Here is a 21,853-nt window from a genome sequence, read left to right on the forward strand (position 1 = left end):
CAAGACAGCAGCCACACAATTAAACAAAGAAATTTTTTTTTTGGGAATTCTCCAAAGCCCACTCCGTCGGTAGAGAATTCAATAGAGCGTGATTGTAGGGCCCACAAAAAGCCCCCCTCTCTCTATCTACACTGACACGCTATCTCTCTAAAGTTACTTGCGCCCGCATGCTCTAAGGTGAGTCTCTGTAGGCCCCACTCTGACAGAGACATCCCATAATCAGCATCAACTGAAATTGAAACAGGTGATGGGGGCAAATTCCCATTGGCAAACAACTCAACATTTGGACAACAAGTAATTGGAGGATTTCTAGGCTTTGAATCTGATCGACTGACGGCAAGGATCTCAGATTCACGCAATTGTAGATTCCAAGACTTCTCAGGTTGGGAGTGAATAAACCACTTTCTGGGAAGCACTCCAGACATCAGAATTGTATATCCATAGTCGAACGAGATTGGCGAAATGGTTCACACACCCAACTAACCCTCCCACATTTGGCCAATTATCTACGTATATACCTTCAAGTGATGACATAATACTACTACTACTGTTCTCATGTACCATCACCTTTGAAACCCACTCCAATTGCATGCAATTAACAATTTCGATCCGCTTGAGAGTGGCGGGAAATGTTTCTGTTGGCAACGACCTCAAAGATGAACAATTTTCAACCCTCAAATCTTCAACATGAGAGATGCTGTCAGGCAGGGATTTCAAGCTTTCGCACTCTTCTGTGGCTGTATCTTCTTCGCTACCATTCTACCACAACGTAACCAGTTGGTCACATTTATTAAATTCAAGAACTTCAAGTTCTGTACAAAATTGCATGAGTTCTTTCGGGAGATTAAAAAGCCCCATAACGCTCTCAACATCCAAGGTGGTTAATGAAGTCAAATTAGTGACACTTTTTAACACCATCTCATCACAATCATGTAATTCACGAAGGGAGGGAAGCCTTAAAGTTGAAACCCTAACCAACTTGGGACATTTGCGTGTAGTAAGCACTCGGAGGTGAGGGAATTGTTGTGTAGCTTCTTCAACGCCGTTGAAGAAAGACCATTCCTCCCACTCCAACATATCATCAAAACTTAGACTCTCCAGTGATGGAAAAGGAAATTCCAATGGACAATCGTACTTGCAGAACTCAACCCCAATGCTTTTGACTTCGTGCATGCCTCCAATGCGTAGGTGTTTGAGCAAGGGTAGTTGTCCGACTGGTGGTAAAGATTTGCATTTTGTGCAATCACTGAGACTTAGGTTCACCATTTTAGAGAATATTGGATCTCCAAGCCATCTGGGAAAACCCATGCCCGCGTAGAATTCAACTTTGAGCTTTTTTAGGTTTCTATGTGGTTTTAGCATGTCAAGTACTTCCATTTCAAGTTTTTCATTTCGAGAATCACCAATGTTTTCTCCCCATGCCAACTCTAATTCATCCAGCTCTTGCATACCCATTAAATTGGCCTCCATTGCTTCTCGAACATCCATTATATTTTGCAAATTTACAATACAAAGCATCCCGTGTAGAAGTTTTTCAACTCCGTTATTCTTGACCCATTGATTTTCCGAACAATAATTTTTGATAATGTTTGCAAATTGATCAATCTGCCAATCCCCAAGGGCTTCTCTTGTAATAGCTTGGTGTCAGCAATGTCAAGATGACGCAGACTAACTAAATTTACAATGCTCGAAGGCAGCATGCAGAGAGCTTTGCAGTTGCGCAATGACAGTGTTTGCAAATTGTACAAAGTACCCAATGATTCCGGTAACAATTTGATTGAATGTGTAAGACAGATCAAGGTACCTTAGATGCTTCAAATTGCCAATTGAATTTGGTAGCTTAATTATTTTATAACGAGACAAAGACAACACCCTTAAGCAATAAAATTTAGGCAATAGATTGAATAAAACACATTTGGTTAAGTAAGATTCTTGCCTCCCAAACGGTTCTTGAAGTGATAATGGTAAGAAAGTTCGCAACTGTCGAAATTTATGAAGGGCCTTGAACTGAAAGACCTCATAATGTTCATGAGTGTAGGAAAAGTGGCGAGCCCGTTCAAAAATTGTAGAATGATTATTTCCCTTCAGCCTATCCGCCACCAACCTAAAATATGTATCTCCGGCAACAAATTGAGCTAGATCATTTGTGAGGTCATGCATCTCAAATCGTGTCTTGTATCCACATGATTGATGGAAAAATGACCTTGATAGTAGATCATCAAAACATTTACTGCCAAAATCTTCCATCCGCTTTCCTTCTGATAGCTGCAAAAGACCTTCCGCCATCCATAACAGAATCAGCTCCTCTTTTTCAAATTCATAGTCTTTTGGAAATATTGAGAAGTAAGCAAAACAATGTTTCAAATGAGAAGGGAGATGAATGTAGCTCAGTCTAAGAGTTGGAAGAATATTACTTTTTTCTTGTGGTAAATCCCATATCTCGCTATTCAATATATCTCTCCACCTTTTCTCCTCCAAGTCAGTGTCCAATAGACCTCCAAGTGTCTTTGCTTCCAAAGGCAAGCCTTCACATTTTTTCACTATTTTCTCAACGATTTCTTTCAGATTCGGATGCACATCAAAATATGTGCTTCCAAGTGCATATTGAGCAAATAAAAATGGGCAATCATCATCTGACAACTTCTTTAGAAGGTAGCTTGGGATAGCCGGAACAGAATTCATCATTGATGCCACACATTTATCACGAGTTGTAAAAATAATTTTGCTTTTGGGTGCCCCAACTAGAAAAGGCCGACGTAAGAGGTCCCACTGTTCACGATTCTCATTCCAACAATCATCCAAAACAAGAAGAAACTTTTTTCCTGTTAGGGTTTCCTTAAGTATAACCTGCAGCGTATCTAGGTCCTTATAGTAATAGATTTGGGAGGTGAGCTTTTCAAGAATTGTCCTGGTCAACCCAAAAACATCAAAATCATCAGAAACACAAACATATGCCTTCATATCAAAATGATCCTTCAGATTGTCATCATCGTAGACCAGTTGAGCGAGAGTGGTTTTACCAACACCTCCCATACCCACAATGGAAATGACACAGATTTCATCACTAGTTTCACCCCTTAATAATAACTCAAGTATTGCCTCTTTATCTTTTTCTCTGCCATAAACACGAGTTTTGTCTACCAAAGAAGTAGTGGGCAATCTTTCTCTTACTCTATTGGACCTGATACGTCCAGCATTTTTTTCCAAACCCAGGTCATTTTTCTATGCAGCAATAACTTGTAATCTAGAATTGATCTGCTCTATCCTGGATCTCATACTGTGATCAAACATAAAAGCACTAGGTGTGAAACTAGGACAATAAGTAGGGATGAATTTCCGTACCTTGCTGGTGCTGGCATGAGATTCCTGATCCATCAAATTGCGTCGCAGAGCTTCTGTGGCAAACTCATCCAGAAGATAATCCAAATCAAAAGCTAGGTCGTTGAGATCCTTCAGCCACATCTTTACAGCTCTGTCTGTTATCTGCTTCCCTTTGCATCTGTGATGTTTCCAATTTTTTGCATTTTTCATTTTTTCGGTAATTCGTTGCTGCAAGGGTATTTCCATCTTTTCTCATGTTGCGTGTGGGATTGTGGTTGGGTCCATTTGCATTTTGTGCATTTTCATTTATGAGAATTATGTGGTATTTGGATGATGTGCATTTATATGTTCATATGGTGTATAATGGAGGAAAAAAAAATAAAAAATAAAAATCAAGGTGGGGCCCACAACCACAATTTAGTGGTCTAGAGACCACTTCTCGCTTCCACATTCTCTCTCCCCGCAACTTTCTCTCCCTCATTCTCAAACTTCTTTTTTTCTTCTTCTTTTACTTCAAACCATTGAATCAAGATATCTCACTTAATACTTGGTGATTTTAAAAGCCGTTTGAGGCAAAACGAAGAGCACGAAGAGCTCTACGCGTGTGTACCAGAAATTCCAGATTTGGTACTCCCTTTGGCCTTCGAAATTTAGGACCCATTTTAAGGGTTTTGCATAATTAAGAGGTAGGGGCTTCCTAATCCGCATATTCTTGCACTTTTGTAAGTCAAATTACTTGAATTGTGACTGAACATGCTTATTTGTGCTAACTGTAGTTTAAAATGATTTAATTGTGTATATGTGGTTATGTGAGGATATGTATTAAATGTATTATGTGGAAAGCATGCTTATATGTTAAATCTCTATGCTTAGTATGTTGTTTACATGCTATGAATGATTAATGAAGGCATGTTTCATTGTGTCATGTGAAAATCCCTTATTGTTAAAGCATTAATAGTATGAGACGTGCATGTAAGTCATTGGGTTTCATGATGGGTAATGTTTTGGATAAAGTAAAAAGGGGATTTTCGGGAGAAAATTTCGGTTTTGAGAAAATCCAGTTACCGCGGGGGTACCAAATGGCTAGAGTATTAATATAGCCTAGAGGAAACAAGGGAGTCGCCCTAGCGTGATTGAGCTAGCTGGGCCCATAATGACGCCGCGGCGGTACCAAGGGTTAGGGACACTAGCTAATCCTTCTTTCGTGTCGCTGCGGGGTCACCAAAGGGCGGGTTATATTAACAGTTTGAAAGTAATGATTTTAAATGTGAAAAAAAATAGGGAGCGACATCAGCATGCATTGCATTCCCATTGCATCATATTATTTATGTTGAGATTGGAAACCATGTTGTAATTTCCCGACATTGTATGACCCCGATTTCCATGGTTCTATTTCTTGTTTCGGACTCACAGGGACTCAAGAAATGCGTCTTAGGCGCCACTTACTGAGCAAATTGCTCACCCCACCATATTTAAATTTTTTTTCAGGTCACGGCAAGGAGTTGGCAGATGATAATCCACCTTATGCTTGAGAGTACTTAGGGAGCATTTTGGATGTACTTTTTTTGTAGAGGTTGAACTTATTTTGTAAAGATGTTGACTTAGGATGTATTACTTTTGCAACATGTAAAATATTTGAATTTTAGCATGTACATGGCCAATGGGGTATTGTAATTAAGTTTTACCATCATTTGATCCTTTAACTGTATTTTAGTGAGGTGTGGTAAATTACGTTACAACATGGCAGTTGTATTGTATGAAATGTTGAAACGTGTTTAAAATTGTGTGTGAGTGTAGTGGCGTGGGTGGTTGATCCCAAAAAGTGATCTATTCTATTTTTCTTTGGACAGTGGCAAATGAATGAGGATAACCCAAACCGGTCAACGTAAAATCCCATACATTGACCGAGTTGCGTGAACCAGCCGACGTGTAGCTTCCCACACGTCGACTGGTATCTTGCTAGTAGCTATCTCTCGGTGTACGTCTCAAACCAGTCGACGTGTAACTTCCCACACGTCGACCGGTATCTTGGCAGTGGGCACCATCACTGTTCATAACCTAAACCAGTCGACGTATAATGTGTATACGTCGACCGGTTCTTGTGTAATAATCAATTGTGGCTTATTTTCCAATTTTGCCCTCGCCCACTCACTTAAGTGTACTTGTTACATATTATATGACCCAGTATAATACAATAAATAAATTTTAACCCTAGAAAAGGATTATTATTATTATTATTATTATTATTATCTTTATTATTATTATTATCGTTATTATTATTTTTTTTATAAGACTCAAGTAAATGATTATTGTGCCCCTTGAGTTTCAAACCATTTGAATTGAGGCAAAGTACCATCTTGCCCTTTTTGAACTTGAATTTGAAAATTAAACGTGAAAGGACTATATTACCCTTAAATGATTTTGGGTCGGATAAAGACCCGTTTAATGATCCGGATCCAGTGGATTTGGGTCGTTACAAATATGGTATCAGAGCCTTGGTTTGAAAACCTATAGAACGATAGGTAGAGGCCTACATAAAGTTGCATGGAATGTTGTTTGCATTGTTTACGTGAATACTTGTTACGTGTTTTATTTCTTAAACAAGCATGTTTAATTGCTTATGTGTTTACGTGCTTAAATGTTATGTTAAAATGTTTCTTGTATAGTTGTGCATGTTAAGTGTTGGTACGTCATCATTTTATGTTGAGTCATCCACGGTGGACTTTAGTATCATGTTTTTGAACTATTTTCTCGTTTTATAGTACGATGTCACGGTGTGAGGAAACTAGGGAAGTTGGCCCTAGGCCGACTAAGGGTGATGTTGGCGAAAGCCCCAGCTCCAATCCGGATGAGCTAAATGATGAGGACACACTTCTTAGGGACTTCATTTCCCCGAGAGTTATCCCCACAAGGAGGGATAATGTTGAAGCACCCGTAGAAGTGGGTGAAGGTTCTGCGCACTAGAGTTGAATCGATTGTTACAAAGTGCCGCGAGAGAAACCATTGCTACTCAGCCGCAGTTGGCACCACAACCTACAGTTCAAGTTGAAGAGACTCCAGCTCAGAAGCGTCTTAAGATCATTAAGGGGTTTTCTCAGTTGATGCCAGTTATGTTTGAAGGCAGTGCGGATCCAATGGTAGAGGACGACTACATGGATCAAGTTAAAACTCAATTGACCTCAATGGATGTGATAGAAGACCACTTGAAGATCATCCTGGCAACCTACAAGTTCACCAAGGATGCTAAGCTTTGGTGGAAATCAGTTACAAGTCGGCATAAGGTGGAAGAGATGAGTTGGGACAAGTTCAAGGAGCTATTTTACGAGAAGTATTTTTCGCTTTCCAAAAGATGGGAGTTGAAAGACCAGTTTCTTGGCCTTATCTAAGGCAACATGTCAGTGGCGGAATATGAGAACAAATTCACTTCACTTTCTCACTTTGCTCCGAAAATGGTAAGAGAAGAAGTTGATAAGACTTGGAAATTTGTTTCCGGTCTTAATGATAGAATAAGGCCGTTGATAACGGCACAGTTTCTCAAAGTTTATTCTGAGGCGGTAGAGAGGGCTTTGATGCTTGAGGCTGATATCAAAGATAAGGATGTAAGAAGGGAGCAGTGGAAGCAAGAAAGAGGTACAAGGCCATCTTCAGAAGGATCTTCTTGGAAGAAGAATAAGGGTGGTTCATCTCAGTTTTAGGGGCAACGGTCTGTACAATCCGCTCCTACCACTCCTATGCTAGCTGGGTCTGACAAGAGTGGAGTCGTTTCTTTTCAGTGTCAGTAGCCAGGGCATTACAAGTCCAGTTGCCCTTTGAGATCGTCTTTGGTTTCTCCAACTCCAAGGGCTTGTTATGGGTGTGACCAATAGGGTCACTTGATTCAAGATTGTCCTAGTCAAAGAACAGGCACCGGTAGTGGCAGAGGGTTAAGACAGAGGCCGTCACAGTCAGCTACAGTTCAGTCAGGTTTTAGACCACCGCCACCATCACAGTCTGCTATGTCTTCTCAGGGTTCACGATCCGTTAGGAGGGATGCTCCTACTGTGCCAGCGCAGCAGTCTGGTATTCAGGGTGGCTATTCACAGGCACAGGCACCGCAAGGACCTGTCTTTGCACTCGCACCGGCTGATCCATTGTCTGGACCATCAGTTCTCTGAGGCATCTTTCCAGTGTTTGGCTCTTGGGCTCGCATTTTTTTTGACTCTGGTGTATCTCATTCTTTCATTTCATCATCATTTGCACTTGCATCAGGGTTAGAGGTCAGTTTCATGGATCGGGCATTGTGTGTTGATACGCCAGTTGGGGTTTCAGTGCCATTGAGCCAAGTTGTGCGGGATTGTTCCATTGTGATAACCGGGCGGACTTTTGTGCTTGACCTTATCCTCCTAGAGATGACTAGCTTTAATGTCATTCTCGAGATAGATTGGTTAGCTTTCTTTCATGCCATGATCGATTATTACAGAAGAAAGGTTATAGTCTGCACTCCTGAGGGAGATTGTTTCTTTTTCATGGGAGATCGGAGTGATTCCCAGCCTTCATCATTGTATGAAATTTGAGAATGAATTTGTGGAGATTACTTCTTGGTTAGTCTTCTAGCCAAAGAAGAGGATGTTGTGGGAGAAGACTATCCGGAGGTAGTTCACGATTTTCTCGATGTGTTTCCAGAGGATTTGATAGAGTTGCCTCCACACCGAGAAGTGGAGTTTACTATTGACTTGATGCCCGGTACCATACCGATTTCTATAGCACTATACCGTATGGCACCAGTTGAGTTAGAAGAGTTGAAGAAACAGCTTAATGATTTGAGGATGAAAGGTTTCATCTGACCGAGTGTGTCACCGTGGGGCGCACCAGTCTTGTTTGCTAAAAAGAAATATGGTTTTTTGAGGTTGTTCATTGATTATCGGAAGTTGAATCATGCCACCATCAAGAACAAGTGTCCTTTACCAAGGATAGATGATCTATTTGATCAGTTGAAGGGAGCCAGTTGTTTCTCGAAGATTGATTTGAGGTCTGGCTACTATTAGTTACGGGTTAGGGATGAGAATATCCCGAAGACAGTGTTCTGTACACGGTATTGACACTATGAGTTCCTTGTTATGCCTTTTGGCTTGACTAATGCGCCAGCGGCATTCATGGACTTGGTGAACAATGTCTTTCACGATTACTTGGACCAGTTTGTGGTAGTTTTCGTGGATGACATTCTTATGTACTCGTGGACTCAAGAGGAACACGAGATCCATTTGAGTACTGTATTACGGATTTTGCGAGAGCACCGATTGTATGCCAAATATGAGAAGTGCGAGTTTTGGCTACGGGAGGTGAAGTTTTTGGGGCATGTTATTTTAGAAGGTGGAGTGTCAGTAAATCCATCAAAGGTTGAAGCGGTTTTGAATTGGGAACAACCCAAGAATGTTTTTGAGATTTAAAGTTTCCTTGGCCTAGCGGGTTACTATTGAAGATTTGTGAAAGATTTCTCCCGTTTGGCAGCACCTATGACTCGTTTGACCCGAAAAGGGATTAAGTTTGTGTGGAATGAAGCCTATGAGTCATCTTTTCAGGAGTTGAAGGCAAGATTGACTATCGCTCCAGTGTTGGTGTCACCTGAACGTGGCTTGGGTTATGTGATTTATTGTGATGCTTCACGTAATGGTTTGGGATGTGTGTTGATGCAGGATGGTAGAATAGTGGCTTATGGGTCTCGACAATTGAAGAATCATGAGCTCAACTACCCTACTCTTGATTTAAAGTTGGCGGCAGTCGTGTTTGCACTGAAGTGTTGGAGACACTATTTGTATGGTGAGAGATTCGAGGTATTTTCAGATCACAAAATTCTCAAGTACCTTTTCTCCCAAAAGGACTTAAACAACAGACAAAGGCGATAGGTTGAATTCTTGGAAGATTATAATTTTGATTTGCAGTATCATCCGAGCAAGGCAAATGTGGTAGCAGATGCCTTAAGCTGGAAATCTCGTGGAACTTTGGCCAGATTAGCTATTCGGAAATGGAAGATGCTTAATGATCTGGTGGAGAAGGGATTGTATTGTATTGATGATGATGGTTGCGGTGAATCGGTATTCTTGTTTAGTCTTGTGGCTTAGCCGAGTGATTGAGTCACAGAGACAGGATTCTAATTTAGATGCCATTCACACCTTGATCTCCAGTGGTGAGACAGTGAAAGATTGGACCTTGCATGCAGATGGGGGTGTACGGTTCAGGGGTTTGTTGGTGGTTCCCATAGTTTGTCGTGAAGACGTTCTACGGGAGTTTCACACTTCCTACTTTGCAGTTCATCTAGGTGGTACTAAGATGTATCACATCTGTGGCATCAGTATTGGTGGAACGGGATGAAGAAGGATGTTACGAAGTTTGTGGCTAGATGCCTTACCTATCAACAGGTGAAAGCTGAGCATCAGAAGTCGGTTGGGTTGTTGCAACCATTGCCTGTAGCGCAATGGAAATAGGAGCAGGTTGTTATGGATTTTGCGACAGGTCTTCCAAGGTCACGGAGAGGCAACGAGGTCGTATGGGTCATCATTAATAGGCTAACCAAGACGGCTCACTTTTTGCCTATTAAGGCAACAGATGATGCAGAGGCACTTGGTACTCTTTACGTGAAGGAGATTGTAAAGTTACATGGAGTTCCAATAACCACTGTCTCAGATAGGGACGCCAAGTTCACTTCAAAGTTTTGGGAGGGACTTCAAGCAACGTTTGGTTCAGCATTGCATCTTAGTACGACATTTCATCCATATACAGACGGCCAGTCGGAGCGTACTATCCATATCTTGGAGGATATGCTTCAAGCATGTGTGTTTGACTTGGGTGGTAGTTAGGAGGACCATCTTCCACTCATTGAGTTTGCATACAACAACAATTATCAAGTGAACATTGAGATGGCTCCATTCGAGGTGTTGTATGGCAGACCTTGTAGGTCTTTAGTTTGTTGGGCAGAGGTGGGCAAGACAGCCGCCTTAGGACCCGACCTTGTACTCGAGACTACCGAGAAAATTAAACTGATCAAACAGAGAATGCTCACAGCTCAGAGCCGACAGAAGAGTTATGCGGATAGGCGGAGACGACCGCTATCTTTTAAGGTGGGAGACCATATTTTCTTACTAGTTTCTCCACGGAAAGGATTGATGAGATTTGGGAAAAGTGGCAAGTTGTCGCCATAATTTATTGGACCGTTTGAGATTTTGGACCATGTGGGAGAGGTGGCCTACAGACTTGTATTGCCACCACAGATGGACAGAGTCCATAATGTTTTTCATGTATTGATGCTAAGGAAGTATAAGCCGGATCCATCTCATATTTTGGATTGGGTTGATGTAGATGTCGATGAAGATGTCTCCTATAAGGAGGGACCAGTGCAGATCCTTGACACACGTCAGAAAGTGTTAAGGGGCAAAATAGTACAGTTAGTGAAAGTTCTTTGGAGGCACCACGGAGTTAAGGAGGCTACTTGGGAGCTTGAACAGCAAGTTCGCTCCAGGTACCCAGAGTTGTTTTCTTCCCCAGGTATGGCCTGATTTCAGGGACGAAATCCTTTTAAGTTGGGGAGATTATGATGCTTCCGATTTTCTGCATTTTTCATTTTTCCGGTAATTCGTTGGTGCAAGGGTATTTCCATATTTTCTCATGTTACGTGTGGGATTGTGGTTGGGTCCATTTGAATTTTGTGCATTTTCATGTATGAGAATTATGTGGTATTTGGATGATGTGCATTTATATGTTTATATGGTGTATAATGGAGGGAAAAAAAAAAGAAAAAAAAAAGGGAAAAGAAAATAAAAATCAAGGTGGGGCTCACAACCACCATTTAGTGGTCTAGAGACCACTTCTTGCTTCCACATTCTCTCTCCCCGCAACTCTCTCTCCCTCATTCTCAAACTTCTTTTTTTCTTCTTCTTTTACTTCAAACCTTGGAATCAAGATATCTCACTCAATACTTGGTGATTTTAAGAGCCGTTTGACGCAAAACGAAGAGCACGACGAGCTCTACGCGTTTGTACCAAAAATTCCAGATTTGGTGCTCCCTTTGGCCTTCGAAATTTACGACCCATTTGAAGGGTTTTGCGCAATTAAGAGGTAGGGGCTTCCTAATCTGCATATTCTTGCACTTTTGTGAGTCAAATTACTTGAATTGTGACTTAACATGCTTATTTGTGCTAATTGTAGTTTAAAATGATTTAATTGTTTATATGTGGTTATGTGAGGACATGTATTAAATGTATTATGTGGAAAGCATGCTTATCTGTTATATCTCTATGCTTATTATGTTGTTTATATGTTATGAATGATGAATGAAGGCATGCTTCGTTGTGTCATGTGAAAATCCCTTATTGTTAAAGGATTAATAGTATGAGACATGCATTTAAGTCATTGGGTTTCATGATGGGTAATGTTTTGGATAAAGTAAAAAAGGGATTTTCGGGAGAAAATTGTTTTGAATCGGTTTTGAGAAAACCCGGTCACCGTGGGGGTACCAAAGGGCCAGAGTGTTAATATAGCCTAAAGGGAACTAGGGAGTCGCCCTAGCATGATTGAGCTAGCTGGCCCCATAATGATGCCGCGGGGGTACCAAGGGTTAAGGACACTAGCCAATGCTTCTCTCGTGTCGCTGCAGGGTCACCAGAGGGCGGGTTATATTAACAGTTTGAAAGTGATGATTTTAAATGTGAAAAAAAATGGGGAGCGACATCGGCATGCATTACATTTCCATTGCCTCATATTATTTATGTTGAGATTAGAAACCATGTTGTAATTTCCCGACATTGTATGACCCTGATTTCCATGGTTCTATTCCTTGTTTCGGATTCATGGGGACTCAAGAAGTGCGTCTTAGTCGCCACTTACTGAGCAAATTGCTCACCCCACCATATTTAAATTTTTTTTCAGGTCACGGCAAGGAGTTGGCGGATGATAATCCACCTCATACTTGAGAGTACTTAGGGAGCGTTTTGGATGTATTTTTTTTTTTTGTAGAGCTTGAACTTATTTTGTAAAGATGTTGACTTAGGATGTATTACTTTTACAACATGTAAAACATTTGAATTTTAGCATGTACATGGCCAATGGGGTAACGTAATTAAGTTTTACCATCATTTAATCCTTTAAGTGTATTTTAGTGACGTGTGGTAAATTACTTTACAACGTGGTGGTTTGTATTGTATGAAATGTTGAAACGTGTTTAAAATTGTGCGTGAGTGTAGTGGCATGGGTGGTTGATCCCAAAAAGTGGTATATTCTATTTTTCTTTGGATAGTAGCAAATGAGTGAGGATAACCCAAACCGGTCGACGTAAAATCCCATACGTCGACCGAGTTGCCCACACGTCGACCGGTATCTCGGTAATGGGCACCATCACCGTTTATAACCCAAACCAATCGACGTATAATGTGTATACATCAACCGGTTCTTGTGTAATAATCAATTGTGGCTTATTTTCCAATTTTGTCCTCGCCCACTCACTTAAGTGTACTTGTTACATATTATATGACTCAGTATAATGCAATAAATAAATTTTAACCTTAGAAAAGGATTATTATTATTATCATTATTATTATTTTTTTATAAGACCCAAGTAAATGACTATTCTGCCCCTTGAGTTTCAAACCATTTGAATTGAGGCAAAGTACCATTTTGCCCTTTTTGAACTTGAATTTGCAAATTAAATGTGAAAAGACTATATTACCATTAGATGATTTTGGGTCAGATAAAGACCCGTTTAATGATCCGGACCCAGTGGATTTGGGTGGTTACTGCATCATTGATCACGGATTGAATTATCTGCAGCATCTTGCTTAACTTCTTCAACTGAGTATCAAGTCCCTCTTGACGCTCAAACTTGGCCAATACACCAGAGTCCAACTTCTTAAATAGTAGCTGAAGGAACACTGCAAGAAAGATCTCCCCGACAACCATCCTTTCCATAGTATAAATGAATCGATCTGTATGCAATTAAGAGAAAACAAATGCAATCAAAGCAGAACAGAAAAGTTTCTTTTGTGAAAGCTTGAGGAACTCAAATAGACTATGTCCAGAAACTAAAGCCTTGCAAAGAATCAAAAGTTGCGTAAAATTAGGTTAGAGAGGAATTTCTTGTGTGGACGGGTAGTGAGTGAAGACTGTAATGAGTAAGGACAATGGAGGTGCTTTATGTGAGATATATTTTGTAATTGGCTAATTTCGTCGTCAAAAACAAGTCCGATCGAGTTGTAATTTTTTAATTTAAAATTTTAAATATTGAAGATCGGATGCGGAGTTTAAGAAGTTCAAGTGTTCGTGATATACTACACTCCGAGATGATGAGAACAATGTTATAAGATGTTTTGAGAGGTAGTGAGAACATTTAGGAAGGGTTTTGGATATTTTAGAAGGAGATTTTACATTCTGTCCATCTTGAACTAGTTCAAGAATAATCGAACAGGTTCAACTTCAGTAGAGTGGAGATTTTACATTCTGTCCATCTTGAACCGGTTCAAGATTTATCGACCAGGTTCAAGAAGTTCTGGTACTATTCCAATTTAAGTTTCCTTCTTCTAAATGTTTCCTTTTTGATCCCAACTTCCTTCCAAGTACTATGTACAAAATTTATCATATTTTCTGAGAGATTAGGACTTTCTAAACTCTATATAAATCATATCATATACATTGGTTTATTCATTGCTTTAGGGAAAATCAATTCTATATTTTGAGAAAGCTTTTTACAGAGAGAAAATTCAAAAAATCAAATCTAATTGTTCTGAATTTATTTATGAGTACACACATATATTCATGAGTGATTTAATGGTGTTGTTCTCTATCCCAATGGAATTAAAGCTATATTAAAGATTTAGATATTCCATATGAAGAGTAGGATTTAATTCTTCTACATCGAGTTCAAATCTTAAAGAACAAAAGTAAAAATGATCACACTTTGAAAGGGTTGGAGCATTCGAGGAGTGTTGTTTGATCTACCTGCTACTCTTCTACAAATATTAAGCATAAGCCTGAGGTCAAGTTGCTGCTGGACGGGGAGTCGCAAAGCCAGAGGATTGTCAGCAATTGGTGTTTGGTAGAACGATAGGGTGTAACCTAGAGTCAAAGTTTGGTGTACTTTGTTTCAAACATAGTGGATCGGTTTACTTTAGACTGAATAGTCCTCGAGGTTTTTTCTATGCAAACAGTTGACGTATTTTATTAACTAGGGTTTTCTCGCTAAAAATACTGGTGCAATCTCTCTAAACTTAACTTGCTTTACTTTTCATTATTTATATTTATGATTGTGGATGTTTAATTGATCATACAATTTAATCAATCATAAATTGAGCAAGTTGACCTAATAATCAAATCTAGGTCAGTAAAGGAGTTAATCACAATTAAAATCAACTATCTATTTCCGCACCCCGTGTAACTCTATTTTTATAATTTGGTATCAGAGCGGCATACTTGGTATATAGAGTAAATCATATTTGTTGATTTATTGTTAATTTTTGCATCATGTCTGAAAATTCATCTGTTGATGTGTTGCCTTTAACTCCTATTTTTTATTCTATCACAAGCATGCAAATTGAGTGGTCAAAGTTTTAAAAGGATTTTGAAAATCTGTTAGAGAAATTGAATCTTGCGGAACTTGATAAAGATATTTATAAGTTAGAAGTTTCTGTCTCTAATAAGAATTTGGAAGAAATTGACCATAATAATTTGAATCTTCTTCATAAAATTGATTTTATAGAAAAGGAATTTAAGAAGGTAAATTTGTTTAATAAATTACTGGAACATAAAATTGATAATTTGAGTAGTGAATTTGTTAAATCAAAACAGTCTTTTTAGAAAGTTGATATTGACACTTGCAAAATTGATTAGTTGGAATGAGTAGTTGAGAATATTATGAGTAACAAAGATTTGGCATCAACTTTAAACGATTTGTATTTTCAGAAATCTAAAGATGTTTTTGTGAAAGTTGAAACCAAACCTTGTGTTGTTTCTAATTCTCATAAACTTATTTCAACATGTCATTTTTGTGGTGAAAAAGGGCATATCAACTATAAGTGTTAGAAAAGAAAATTTGAACTAGGAAAGAAATTGAAAAATCTAGAGAGTTCAAATTTGAGGAAAAAGACGATTAGGACAGTTGAACCTTGGTGACACTTTTCCTAGAACAATAAAGAAATCATTGCATAATGAATCTAAGATTGTTCGGGTAAAGAAAGAGAATTTTAAATGCCTTGCCATGCACACTGCACTTAGAGCACTTGGTCCATTTGGTTGGTATTTTGATAGTGGTTGCTCTAGGCATATGACAGGGGATAGAACATTGTTTACCACTTTTAAGGATTGCTCAGTTGGTACAGTTATTTTTGGTGATGGTAATGCTTCTACTGTGAGTGGTAAATGTAAGATCAATTTTTCAGGAATTGGAGAGCTAAAGAATGTTTTATATGTTAAAGGTTTAGCTGTTAATCTATTGAGTATTAGTCAAATCTGTGATGAGGAGTTTCAAGTAAATTTTACTCAACAAGTGTATTTTGTAACTAATGAAAAAGGAGTACGCATCTTGAAAGGAACTAGATCAAACTTCTAATAATTGCTATGTTATGTTTTTAGATCCTTCACTAATGTGTTTTTCTGCAGTTATTGATGAGGCTATTTTATAGCATAAAAGACTTGACATGTGACTTTTAATGATTTAGTAAATTTGTCTAACAATGATCTTGTTCGAGGTTTGCCTAAATTGAAGACGCTTAAGAATGAAATATGTGGTCTATGTCAATTAGGAAAACAAGCTAAAGTGTCACATAAGAGACTTATTCATAAAGTCACTTCTCGACCTTTAGAATTGATTCATATGGGTTTGATGGGTCGCATAACACCTTATAGCATTAGAGGAAAAAGATATATACTTGTTTTAGTTGATGATTTATCTAGATTTACTTTTGTTGCATATTTGAGAGAAAAATCTAATACTTTTGTGAATTTCAGGTCTATTTGCCAACTTATTCAAAATGAGAAGGGATATCGAATTAATCGGATTAGAAGTGATAATGGAGGTGAATTTGAACCTAAGGAATTTATTGAATATTGTGATAAGAATGGCATTAAGCATGGATTTTCAGCACTTAAAACACCACAACAGAATGGTGTAGTGGAAAGGAAAAATAGGACAATTGCAGGTATGGCATGTACTATACTTCATGAGAATAAATTGTAAGTCACTTTTGGGCCGAATTAGTACGTACTGCTTGTCATATCCTAAATAGAGTTTATCTTAGGCCTGGAACTAAAAAGACTTCATATGAATTGTGGTATGATAGAAAACCCACTGTTAAATACTTTAGAGTCTTTAGAAGTAAATGTTATATCCTTAGAAATAGGGAACACTTTGGAAAATTTGACTCTAAAAGTGATGAATGTGTGTTTTTAGGTTATTCACAAACCAGTCGGACTTATAGGGTTTTTAATTTTAGAATCAAAGTGGTCATGGAGTCTATAAAGGTCGTATTTGTTGATACAAAATCTAAGATAATCTCTTCTCTACTTAATAAAGAAGAAACTAATTTTAAAATTGTAGGAGAAAGGAAAGAATCTATAATTCATGAGGAAGAATGAGTTGAGAATTTAGGTGGTGAAGGTGAAGAGGTTGAAGAAGATGAGGATGAGGAATTAGAGGTCATGTACCCCTGATGAACTTGTAGGAATTCTTGCATCATCTTTAGATATTCCCACATCTAGCAGTTTTAGAGTTCAATCAAGTCATCCAGTTGACAATGTGATAGGTCAGCGGGATCAGCATGGTACTAGGAGTACAGTCCTTGATAATGTAGGACACTCATGCATTATAGATGACATAGGACACTCATGTCATATGACTCAGTTTGAACCTAAGAATGTTGATGAAGCTCTTCAAAGTTCTGATTGGCTTATGGCTATGTAAGAAGAATTGCTTCAATTTGTGAAAAATGATGTTTGGGAACTAATGCCTCGACCTAGTGATGTTAATATCATAAGGACCAAATGAATCTTTAAAAATAAACTTGATGAACATGGTCTTGTGATGAGAAATAAAGTTAGATTGGTTGCAGAAGGATACACTCAAGTTGAAGGAATTGATTTTGATGAGACTTTTATACCTATTGCTAGACTTGAGTCTATTTGACTTCTTTTTGCTCTTGTATGTCACTTTAAATTCAAATTGTTCAAATGGATGTTAAAAGTGCTTTTCTAAATGGTATTTTGTAGGAAGAAGTTTATGTAGCACAACCAAAAGGTTTTATTAATCCACATAATCTTAATTTTGTGTTTCATCTTAAAAAGCCTCTTTATGGTTTAAATGAAGCACCTAGAGCAAGGTATGAGAAGTTAACTTCTTATTTAATGTATAAGGGCTTCAGAAGAGGAGCAGTACATAAAACATTATTTATTTTCAGGAAAGGAAAAGATTTTCTTGTTGCTGAAGTTTATGTGGATGATATTGTTTTTGGTACTACTTATGATAACTTTGTTCATAATTTTTTTAAAAGATATGAGTAATACTTTTGAAATGAGCATGGTTGGTAAACTGACTTTCTTTTTAGGTCTCCAAGTGAAACAACTTCATGATGGGATTTTCATATCTCAATCAAAATATACAAATGAGCTAGTTAAGAAATTTGGTATAAAAGATTCAAAGTATGTTCAAACTCCTATAAGTACTTCATCCAAATTGGATAGAGACACTGATCATAACAAGGTTAATCATTTCTTATATAGGAGTATGATTGGTTGCTTCTTGTATTTGGCAACAACTAGGCCAAATATTTCATTTAGTGTAGGTGTTTGTGCTAGGTATCAAGCTGATCCTAGAGAACAACATATTCTTGCAGTCAAGCGTATTATTCGTTATATCAATAGTACATTGAATTATGGATTGCGTTATTCTTCCGAGTCTAAATCTGAGATTGCAGGCTATACTAATGTTGATTGGGCTGGTAATAAGGATGATAGAAAGAGTACTTCAGTTGGTTGTTATTATGTTGGTACTAATCTTGTTTCATAGTACAATAAGAACCAAAATTGCATATTTTTATCAACTTGTGAGGTTGAATACATTGCTGCTGAAAATTGTTAAACACAATTGCTTTGGATAAAACAGATGCTTCTAGATTATGGAGTTGATCAATGTATTATTGCTATATTTTGTGATAATACTAGTACAATAAATATTTCAAAGAATCCAGTTTTGCATTCTAGGACTAAGCACATTGACATTCGACATCATTTTCTTAGGGAACTTGTTGAACAAAATGTTGTGTCTTTAGAAAAAGTGCATACTGATAAGAATTTGGCTCATATTCTCACTAAACCATTAGATGCTCCTAAGTTTTCTCATTTTAGGAAATCTATTGGTGTTTGTTATCTTGATTAGATGCATTGCAAAGACATAGCCTAGAAATGATTTTCATGCATATCTTAAGAGTCTAGATTATGTTTTTGGGAAGTTAAACAAACCATATTGATTGAGTTTGTTGAACACAAGGAGTTTAATGACACATAGATTATCTGTGGAAAGCATACAATGGCTATAAATTGATGAAATTAGTTTTGCTTACTTATTTCGTATAGTAAATGAATCATTGATAGTGCAATTACTTAACAAATCATTATTTTAGTCAAAGATAATGTTGACATGATTAAACATTGTCTTGGAATTTAAGCCTGTTTTATGTGTTTTTAGACCAAAAGAGTGAAAAGAAAAGAAAATTGAAAAGCAACTTCAAATGAAAAAAAAAAATTTGAAAAGAAAGAAAAATATTTGCTGGTTTGAAAAAAAAAAAAAAAAAAAAAAAAAAAAAAAAATTTGTCTTTTATACATGTTGATTGTTTGATTTCTAAGGATATGTGATATCATTGATTTATTATTTGAAATCTGAACAGTTGATAGATCATATATTTTTGGAACTTGGTGGTGATTTTACTACACTTACTAAGTTTGTGGAACTTCAAAGAATTGATCTTGGTTATTTCTGTTGATATATATAATCTTGTGGAGTAAACAGTCTCAATGGTTTCAATTTACTAGATTTGTACGGTTGATTGCTTCCTACTTCTAGGATATTTCTTCCTTGAGACCCTTGTTAATTTGTGACAAAAAGGGGGAGAAAGTTTAGAATCTTAGCATCAAGGGGGAGAGATATTTTTGCATTAAGGGGGAGAACTTTTTGCATTGAGAGGCAGAACCATTGATCATTGCATGTGTTTACATATTGCGTTGATTTTCAGGCATTAAAATTTGCTATTTTATGCTTGTGTTTATTTTCTTGATTAAGCTTCATGGGTAGTTGTGTTTGAGCTAATGTACATATTACAGGTTGCTACATATGTTGAAGCTTCATGAGGTTCAAGAAAATTTTTGCTGCTTATTTCTTTTAACAATCATTGTAATTTACTTTCCTACTTGGGTAGATTATTGAATTGTTTTTAGGGTTTTGTCACGAAATTGCCAAAGGGGGAGATAATGAGATATATTTTGTAATTGGCAAATTTCGTTGTCAAAAACAAATCCGATCGAGTTGTAATTTTTCGATTCAAAATTTTAAAGATTGAAGATCGGATGCGGATTTTAAGAAGTTTAAGTGTCCATGATATACTATACTCCGAGATGATGAGAACAACGCTATAAGAAGTTTTGAGAGGTAGTATGAACATTTAGGAAGGGTTTTGGATGTTTTAGAAGAAGATTTTACATTCTGTCCATCTGAACTTCTTTAAGAATAATCGAACAGGTTCAACTTCAGCAGAGTGGAGATTTTATATTCTGTCCATCTTGAACTGGTTCAAGATTTATCGAACAGGTTCAAGAAGTCATGGTACTATTCTAATTTAAGTTTCCTTCTTCTGAATGTTTTCTTTTTTATCCCAACTTCATTCCAAATCCTATGCATAAAATTTATCATATTTTCTGAGGGATTAGGACTTTCTAAACTCTGTATAAACCTTGTCATAAAGATTTGTTTATTCATGGCTTTAGGGAAAATCAAATCTATATTTTGAGAAAGCCTTTTAGAAGAAGAAAATTTAGAAAATCAAATCTGATTGTTCTGAATTTATTTATGAGAGCGCACATATATATTCATGAGTGATTTAGTGGTGTTATTCTATCTCATCAGAATTGGAGCTATATTGAAGATTCAGATATTTTGTATGAAGAGCAGGATTTAATTCTTCTAAATCGAGTTCAGATCTTAAAGAACAGAAGTAAAAGCAATCACACTTTGAAAGGGTTGGAGCATTCGAGGAGTGTTGTCTGATTTACCTGCTACACTTTTACAAATATCAAGCATAAGCGTGAGGTCAAGTTGTTATTGGACGAGGAGTCGCACAGCCAGAGGATTGTCAGCAATTGGTGTTTGGTAGAACGATAGGGTGTGAGTCAGAATCAAAGTTCGGTGTACTTTGTTTCAAACATAGTGGATCGGTTTACTTTGGACTGAATACTCCACGAGGTTTTTCCTATACAAACAATTAATGTATTTTATTAATTGGGTTCAAGATTTAGCGAACAGGTTCAAGAAGTCATGGTACTGTTCTAATTTAAGTTTCCTTCTTCTGAATGTTTCCTTTTTGATCCCAACTTCATTCCAAATCCTATGCACGAAATTTATCATATTTTCTGAGGGATTAAGACTTTCTAAACTCTGTATAAACCTTGTCATATACATTTGTTTATTCATGGCTTTAGGGAAAATCAATTCTATATTTTGAGAAAGCCTTTTAGAAGAAGAAAATTTAGAAAATCAAATCTGATAGTTCTGAATTTATTTATGAGAGCACATACATATATTCATGAGTGATTTAGTGGTGTTGTTCTCTATCTCATCGGAATTGGAGCTATATTGAAGATTCAGATATTCCGTATGAAGAATAGGACTTAATTTTTCTACATCGAGTTCAGATCTTAAAGAACAGAAGTAAAAGCGATCACACTTTGAAAGGTTTGGAGCATTCGAGGAGTGTTATCTGATCTACCTGCTACTCTTTTACAAATATCAAGCATAAGCATGAGGTCAAGTTGCTGTGGGACGAGGACGCATAGCCAGAGGATTGTCAGCAATTGGTGTTTGGTAAAATGATAGAGTGTGAGTCAGAATCAAAGTTCAGTGTACTTTGTTTCAAATATAGTGGATTGGTTTACTTTGGACTGAATAGTCACAGGATTTTTCCTATACAAACAGTTAACGTATTTTATTAACTGGGTTACCTCTCTAAAAATCATAGTGCAGTCTCTCTAAACTTAACTTGCTTTACTTTTCAATATTTATATTTATGATTGTGGATGTTTAATTGATCATACAATTTAATCAATCATAAATTAAGCAAGTTGACCTAATAATCAGATCTAGGTCATTAAAGGAGTTAATCACAATTAAAATCAACTAACTATTTTCGCACCCTGCGTAACTCTATTTTCACACTTTACTGGTGGGTTTCTTAGAGTGAGCACATGATTGTATCAAAAAGTCAGATTATACATATTAGAAGCTCATTGTCATTGGTTAGGACTTCAAAAGGCAAG

At 37.3% G+C, this 21,853-nt stretch overlaps 1 protein-coding gene across 1 annotated transcript; it reads right to left on the reverse strand.

Annotated features, from left to right (window-relative positions):
* Window positions 1-1,668: 1,668 nt before the first annotated feature.
* LOC132280959 (putative disease resistance RPP13-like protein 1) lies at window positions 1,669-3,567 on the reverse strand. Its single transcript, XM_059782705.1, has 2 exons — window positions 3,343-3,567; window positions 1,669-3,222 (listed from the first exon to the last, which is right to left on the reverse strand). The coding sequence occupies exons 1-2, from the start codon at window positions 3,565-3,567 to the stop codon at window positions 1,669-1,671; spliced, it is 1,779 nt and encodes a 592-aa protein (XP_059638688.1).
* Between the last annotated feature and the right edge of the window lie 18,286 nt (window positions 3,568-21,853).

The sequence above is a fragment of the Cornus florida genome, unplaced genomic scaffold (assembly GCF_030987335.1).
Source record: "Cornus florida cultivar Cherokee Brave unplaced genomic scaffold, ASM3098733v1 CherokeeBrave_3.0.0_Hap2_Chr11, whole genome shotgun sequence".
NCBI classification, from domain to species: Eukaryota; Viridiplantae; Streptophyta; class Magnoliopsida; order Cornales; family Cornaceae; genus Cornus; species Cornus florida.

What these genes read in the sequence shown, in the direction of transcription:
- LOC132280959 (XM_059782705.1), bottom strand. Translation starts at nt 3,567, where the DNA reads ATGGAAATACCCTTGCAGCAACGAATTACCGAAAAAATGAAAAATGCA. An exon ending in CTCATGCCAGCACCAGCAAG is followed by an intron (nt 3,223 to 3,342) that starts GTACGGAAATTC and finishes ATTGCTGCATAG; the next exon opens with AAAAATGACCTGGGTTTGGA.